This window comes from Halichoerus grypus, chromosome 15, assembly GCF_964656455.1.
Source record: "Halichoerus grypus chromosome 15, mHalGry1.hap1.1, whole genome shotgun sequence".
NCBI classification, from domain to species: domain Eukaryota; kingdom Metazoa; phylum Chordata; class Mammalia; order Carnivora; family Phocidae; genus Halichoerus; species Halichoerus grypus.
In genome coordinates, this window is record NC_135726.1 from 57,513,880 (window position 1) to 57,521,281 (window position 7,402).

General features: G+C 50.9%; 1 protein-coding gene across 3 annotated transcripts; it reads right to left on the reverse strand.

Moving 5' to 3' along the window:
• Positions 1–654: 654 nt before the first annotated feature.
• LILRA5 (leukocyte immunoglobulin like receptor A5) lies at positions 655–6,648 on the reverse strand. 3 transcript variants are annotated; one of them, XM_036092046.2, is made up of 7 exons: positions 6,398–6,646; positions 6,206–6,241; positions 5,740–6,024; positions 5,291–5,593; positions 4,811–5,066; positions 2,132–2,182; positions 1,938–1,987 (listed from the first exon to the last, which is right to left on the reverse strand). In XM_036092046.2, exons 1-6 carry the CDS (start codon positions 6,429–6,431, stop codon positions 2,173–2,175), a joined length of 924 nt encoding a protein of 307 aa, XP_035947939.2. In that variant the 5' UTR covers positions 6,432–6,646; the 3' UTR covers positions 1,938–1,987; positions 2,132–2,172. The 3 variants fall into 3 exon arrangements, with proteins under 3 accessions (XP_035947940.1, XP_035947939.2, XP_077919274.1); XM_036092047.2 differs by lacking the exon at positions 4,811–5,066 and having other exon boundaries at positions 655–1,987; positions 6,398–6,629; XM_078063148.1 differs by lacking the exons at positions 1,938–1,987; positions 2,132–2,182 and adding an exon at positions 2,518–2,748 and having other exon boundaries at positions 6,398–6,648.
• Between the last annotated feature and the right edge of the window lie 754 nt (positions 6,649–7,402).

The following is a 7,402-nucleotide window of genomic DNA, read 5'->3' on the forward strand; positions in this document are numbered from 1 at the left end:
CACACAGTCCATGACACTGAAGTGGCTGTTCAGAGAGCCAGCTTCTTACCTGGGACGTGGCTCATTGTCTGATCAGAGTCAGGTGAGTCTCCTCAGGTAGATAGTGATCCTGTTTTGAGGGACCTCAGTGCCATCATGGGACTAGGCACTGTGTCAGATCCAAGGTGACTTTGGATGCTGCTCAGGATCTAGTGTAGACTATGGCTGCTCCATCCCACTTCAGCCCCATCTCACTCAGGTGTCTGCAGAATAGGTGCAGGTTACAGAGAGAAATGTGTTCTTTACCAGGAACAGCACGTGGACCCTGAGTCGACAGACTAGCATCATGGAGAACACCACCAGTGCTCCAGAGTGTGGTTTCCATCCTGAACAAAACCTTCAACATCACCATGTTGTTTACCACCTGAGAGATGTCATGGGATTCTTTCCCTTCCTTTATTTATAGGCTTAAACATAACTTTGCCTCCTTAAATAATACACGCTTCTTTTTTGCACTTATGTATATAATGGAATAACTCTACACAACTGGTTCTCAAAATTTCCCTTGTTTTTTTTTTCAGTTTAGTTCCAAAATGATTTATATGATTGCTTCGTATTTTAATTTGTGCTTTTTTTGGCCATAAAATATTCCATTACATACACGTAACACAAACATTCGTTAATTGTAATTTTATTTGTATGGCTTTGTCTACACAGAGCAATAGCCTTGTCAATATTCTCCTGCAGGTGTCACCATGCATATGCGCACAGTTTCCTCTAGGGTGTGGAGTTATGGGCCAGAGCTGTGTCCCTTCCTTCCACCAGGGGATTCTGATCTACTCCTCAAACTGTTTGTAGCAACTTACACTCCTACCAGTAATGTACTGGCAGTCTAAGTGCACAGTATTTTCTCCAACATTGGATTTTGCCCTTGTGTTCTCTTGCCTCTCCTGTGCATGCAGTAGGATTTGGGCATCACAATTTCTCTGAAACTGTGGCATTACATTGAGGTGGAAAATACCAGGACCTTTAAAATAGAAGGAAGCACACGTGCATGTCGTGCTCACCAGTGAGGTGTGCCTGCAGCTGGATCCCACTCACTTCTGGAAGGTGCTGTATCCATGACTCCCACCTGGGCACACGGTGCATTCATGCGGCTCCTTGATGTTGGCCATGACGGGAGTGTTTACACCAAAGAAATGGGCAAATGCCACGAGTCACAACATTTAAAAAAAAAACACTTATATCTTGGAGTCAGTGTAGCAGCTCACCACCAGGCTTCACTTCAAACACCCCTGAGCTCCCTCAAACGGATGGTATTTCTGGAAAACTCTACCAGGTGTCATTGCATGAGGATAGAAGACCTTTATTAGTCCAGAGAGGGTTTAGGGAAAGGTTTTAGACTCATCTGTTCCAAAGTGGACCTGATTTTCACCCATTTATTTACTTATGAAAACAGATTTTGTGTTTTGGGCTGAAGGGATGGAGGTGCACATCAGGGAATGAGGAAATGGAAAGTAAAGGAAAATGTATCCCACGAAGCTGGACCAGAACCTGCTGCTGTAGAAAGGTATGATCGCAACCCTGCTGTGTGGGACGAACCCTCAAGTCACAGGGATGAGGAAAGACGGGGGGCATTCAAGGATGTCCAACAATGGCAGGAGGGAAAGCACCACAGTTCATGGGGGACGAGTCCTGGACTGAGAACAGCCCAGACATTTCCTGGCATCTAAACCATGTTTCGCCTGGATGTTCTCAGCAGGCAGATCAGCCAGCATGAGCTGCAGGCTTTCTTCCAGATCCCCTTGGGCAGATTAGATTGATGTCCAAAGGTCTGCCACAGGGAATGGTGGGTTGGCTCCCCCTTGTGTTTAGCTCCTGGCTGCACCTGGGGTCCTTGTCTGGCTGTGCTGAGCCTCTAGTAGCAGAATCCCGAGGACCACCAGGATCAAGGCAGCCACGCCCATTCGGATCAGATTCTCCACCGTGTAATCCCTGCGATCTGAGGCTAAGAATGAGGACAGAGAGGGTGCAGAGGTCAGTGTGGACCCAAATGAGCCCGGATGCTGGATGTCGACCCAGGACACCCGCCTCCCCCTGACAGGACACCCCCTCCATCCCAGCCCCATCACTGAGACATTCTTCTACTTACCACTGCTGGGGTCTGAATTGTTTTGGGGTGGGCTCAGGGTGTCAGCTGTTCCTGCAGGGAAGATGGAAGCAGATGGAAGGAGCTGGAGACCCCCGTCCAGCCTGCCCTCTGCTCTGTGTTCTATATCCCTCAACCTGTCACTATGTAGTTTTTGTACAGTTCCTGAACTAACCCTTCTCTGCACTAGCAGGGTTTCTTCTGCTCTCCTCACTGGATTCCTTCAGCCTCCTTGTTTTCCTTGATTTTAGACTTTGCTTCTGAGTCATTCTGGGTAGATTCTGACTGTGCCCCAGGAGCTCAGGATTGCAGAGAAAATGGGTTCCCAACACAGAAATCAAAATGTCCTTGTATGTTCTCTGTTCAGTCTGGGACACAAACCTCCTGTGCTCATGTCCCTGCAGATGAGAGTTCCCACTCATTCAGTAGCTGAGGACCCAGCGTCCGTGGACGAGGGGATGTGTCAGGAGCACAGAGGGGCCAATGTCTGGGGCAGGGTCCCCTTCGCTCCATATCAACCAGCTCCCATTCTTCAGGGTCTGCATTTTAATCTGTACCTAGAGTATTCATCCTTGGATATGTTCATTAATTCATTCTTCATATAGTTAGAAATATCTGCACTGGTAGATACATAGAGAGATGATAGATGATAGCTAGATAGATAGATAGATAGATGATAGATGATAGATCTGCATACACACATCTACATCTAACACATTAATATGTATCTCCTAAAGATGTTCAGTCACTGGGTCATATGAACATCATTATTCCTTGCTTGCACTGTGGATCTAGATAGGAAGACCAGTTACAAACATGTGAAAAGCTATGGGATGAAGATTATGGGCATGAGGATGAATGGCTTCCGATAGGTATACATGGATTACACATATATGTGTTTTACACTCATAGATTATATGTATGGATTTTTATAACCATGTCTATTTGTGTAATAGCAGATATAATATAAATACATAATCAAGTGTATAAGTACTGATATCTGTATCTTCCTGTGTAGAGAGAGACAGACGCAGAGAGAGGTACAGTCTGTCTGTTCCTCAACAGGAGGGCACTCGAGTCCGTGGCGTGTGGGGGTGGGCAGGGGACAGGAGGGTCTGGACTCAGGCTTTGGGGAATTGGAGGCAGGTCAGGGACACGTGCCCAGGAGGAGTCTCCATCCTCATCTCACTGTTTGGGGACAAACTCTAGAAATCAGGTGAGGTTTCAAGTAGGGATAGTTAATCGTTTTATTTGCACTGAAAAGACAACCTCTGTCCCCACTATATCACAGGCCAGACCTGAGGAAGTCCCTACGTGTGGATTCCAAACCTCCAGGAAAGGAGAGAGTCGGTGGAATTTACTATGGAGGGAACACACAAACTAGGAAATCATTAACATCTCAACCTAGTTTTCAGATGAAAAGAAAATAGTAAAAAAAAAAAAAAAAAGGAAAAGCAAAATATGGACCAATCCTAATTATAAAGATTCATACAAATGGTCAAAGTAATATTAGCTTATACAATTCAGAAAATACTAGTGAACAGTAAACGTTATGCAGTTGGGTTAACACCCAAATGTTTGAAACCAGGAAGCCTTTGTAAAGAGCCTCATGTGGCTAAAAATCAAAGAGAAAACATAGTTGTTCAGGAGACGTACATCTTTCAGGAAAAGATCACATTTTAAATAAAACTCTAATAAAGCAGGAAAATGGATTGAAATGGATAGGTCAGCGGTGCTTTCAATATAAAAATAGATTTTTAATGAACTTGCTTTAAAATAAATTTGGGGTATAAATCAAGCCGTTTCCCTGACGTGAATCTTGTGACCATTTTCTCCGTCCTTTGAAGTGAGAAACACAGGTGTGCATTTTGGAAACGAGAAAGTGAAATTTCCATGTGTAATTTTGAGCAGCGTATTGAGAAATAGTTGAAAGGAGAAGAGTGTAGTGAGTTCACAGCACATAAAAATATGCCCACACCCATAGCTCTCTCAGGCATAGTGAACTACTATTCGGACAACTGACATATATGGTATTAAAGTAGGTACGAAGTTCATAGAACAGGCTGCGAATTGACACCACTTCTACGAAAAACGTTGAAAGGCTATGAAGTTCACGTAAGTGATGAATCACTGACTTTTACGCAGGAAATAAGTAAATAAATGAGACTCGTTGAAAATGTGCTAAGACTCGGTAGTGCCCAGAAGTTCTTCCCCACAAGGAATGTGTGAATCTGATGTGACCCGATGCACACAGAAGGATGACTTGTTTCTGAGTCTGCATCCCTGTCACCTGAGTTCCCTTTGTCACCATGTCTGCAGGTGCTGCTCTAGAAGGTGTGAGAAGCAGGCGCAGGGACACTGGACAAGCGTCCACACACAATGCCCAGTGGACACCAGCTGCACTTGGGCACACGGTGCAGCGTCCCTGGGGACTCCCGTGAGCCGGGCACGGCCCCTCCTCAGTCTCAGGTGTGCACGAGGGGCATGGAGGCCCCCAGGTGAGCACAGGGGGCAGCAGAGCGGCGCCTGCAGGCGGGGAGGCTTCTCTCTAGGAGAGTGTCCTGTGGGGCTGACACCACGGCTCAGAGTCTGATATGGAGGGGACAGGAGGTGAGTGGGAGGCCTCTGTCTACTCACGGTCGTCCTCACTCCCCCACCCCCATGCAGCCCCCTACTCCTTACCTCTGCTGAGACTGCAGCGTAGGGGAGCCCGGTGGAGGCTGTGGATCTTTCCAGTCTCCCCTGGGATGGACCCTCCTCCATGGAGCCCCCGTGACCCCCACATTTGCTACCGTGTCAGGCTTTCCTGAAACAGAGCTCTCCTTGGACAGAGCGAATCTGTCGTAGCCGATATCAGAGCGACACTGGAGGGTCAGTCTCTGTCCAGAGGTCACGACAGGGCCCTGCTGGGTCAGGAGGGAGGGCTTCCCCAATGCACCTGGGAGAGACCAGCTATGGATTGCAGGGGCTGATGCTCCCCAAACCTCCCTTCTCCCGTCCTGACCCCAGGTCTCACTGTCCATCACCCTCTGTGACTCTGACCTGTGAGCCTCTGTTGTCCCCCCATCCCACCCTCTCATCTGGGGCTCCCCTGGGAGCAGAGTCCCCATAACCTGTCTGGTGCCTCAAAACAGGGATGGGGCAACAATCAGACTCCCTCACCTGAGACCAGCAGCTCCAGGGGGTCACTGGGGTACAACCACACCTGGGGGTTGTTGCGGTAATAACCATAGCATCTGAACGTCCACCTGAGGCTGGGGGTCACAGGGCCCACAGGGAACAGGGCCTGGAACCCCCCACTGGGGGCTCGCTGGGAGTCCAGGGTCCAGGAGGTCTGGTGTTCTCCTTCCTTCATCAGGACAAACTTGTGAAGTCCCATCCATGAGCCACACTGGAGGGTCACGTTCCCTCCTGAGGTCACGACAGGGCTGGGCAGGGCTATGAGGCTGAGTTTGCCCTGCCATCCTAGGAGAGGAGGAGGGGACGGTGTTAAATGGGGCTCAGATCCCCCACATTATCCCCAGGGCTGGGCTGTGAGAGGGAGACACCCTGAGAGCAGACCCCCTTCCTGAGGGCACAGCCTGGGGCTGGGACCCTGAGTGGGCTCGCACCTGTCACCACCAGCTCCAGGGGGTCACTGTGCTCAGACCAGCCAGTGGGACTGAGATAGTTACAGTGATATCGTCCTGCATATACATCTGTCATGTATCTGTTGGAGAACTTGGCCTTGTCCCCGGGCTCCAGGGGCTTCTGACTGGCCCAGGTCACCGAGTTTCCCTCTTTGTGCAGGTGGTACTCCTGGGCCTCCAGGCTCCCCTGACACCAGATGGTCACAGAGGTCCCCCAGCGGATCACAGAGCCTGGCTCAGCCCAGATGGTGGGTTTGGGGAGGGTCCCTGGAAGGAAACGGAGGCTGGGACACAAGACCTTCCCCAGCCCCGGGTCCCAGCTCTGCCCCAAACCCCCAGACGTCCCCCTCTGTCAGCCCAGAACTGCTGTTCTCCATCCCCTCTGCCTGGTGGGTGACCCCTGTCCCCAGTGAGGAGGTGGGACTGGGACCCCTGGGGACAGACTCACCTGCCTGCACTCGGGTCCTGGGGCCCACACTCAGCCCTGGAAGAGAGTTCCTGTGAGAGGTTTGCCCCGAATCCTGAGCAGAACCCCTCCTCCCGTGAGCCTCCTGAGTCTGGGGTCTCTGACAGACCAGGGCCTGGCTGTGGGGCGGGTCCCTCCCAGAAGAGGGCGTCCCCTCCCCTCCTCAGATCTCACCGAGACAGAGCAGGGCCGTCAGGGTGGGGGTCATGGCGTCTCCTCTCTCTGGTTCTGGCTGTGCACACGGAGGGAGCAAGGCGCCCACAGGACGGGCAGACACACAGGGTGTGGCCACGCGGAGGCCGGTCCTGTCCGTCACGGGGTTGTCACGTCAGCAGCCCCACAGGAAGGAGAACAGCCCCTCCCCAGGACCTAGCCTGGCTCTGGTGTCCATGATGGTGCAGCAAGTGGACCCCGAGGCTTCCTGAGATGCTCCACCAGGGGAGGAGACCAGGCATGTCCTTCCCTCCCAGAGCCTCCCCCATGGGTCTCCTTCATCCTCAGTACGTCCCTGGGGTCCTCACCGTGGACGGGGTCCCCAAGCCCCGGAAATGCTACAGTGGACATGGGTTCCTGCCACTATTTGGAGCTCATGTCAGCAGACACACGTGTGACAAATCTGCTCAGCCCAGGTTGAAATCACAGCGGCAATGAGCCCACGGGGGAAAACAGGCAAATACGGAAGGGAGCACAGCCCCTCTCCTGGCTCCAGAGCGTGGCCTTTCTTTCTATCACAACCTCTATGGTCTTCTCTATTTTCCTGTGATACCGTCCACACCCCCGTCCCCCTTCCTGGAAACATCCCTGTGTGTCTCTCCTGGCTCCTCGGTGCCCCTTGTTCCTGGGACGGAGCTGTCTTCCCCACCTTGGGGTCCTGCCTGTAAGCTGTAGGGGACATTTATTTCAGCTAGAGCTCTGATTGTGAAGGAAAAGTTAACTTTTATCTAAATATTCATCTATTATCCATGCCTTGTGGCCCAGGGTGGTAACATCCTGTCTTCAAGCCTGTTTCCTTATTTAGGTCTTGTTGTCCTGAACCCCACTCCTCAGGGTAGTTGTGGGATTCAGTGGTTCCCAGTTCATGGGAGGGGATCCATCACTGTTAGTTTCCAGAGCAGGTTAAGAGGGGTTTGGTACATGGGAGGATTATGGGGTCAGACTCAACTTATGTGGATGTTTGTT

What these genes read in the sequence shown, in the direction of transcription:
- LILRA5 (XM_078063148.1), bottom strand. Translation starts at nt 6,431, where the DNA reads ATGACCCCCACCCTGACGGCCCTGCTCTGTCTCG. An exon ending in GACGGCCCTGCTCTGTCTCG is followed by an intron (nt 6,242 to 6,397) that starts GTGAGATCTGAG and finishes ACTCTCTTCCAG; the next exon opens with GGCTGAGTGTGGGCCCCAGG. An exon ending in CCTGGAGCTGGTGGTGACAG is followed by an intron (nt 5,594 to 5,739) that starts GTGCGAGCCCAC and finishes CTCCTCTCCTAG; the next exon opens with GATGGCAGGGCAAACTCAGC.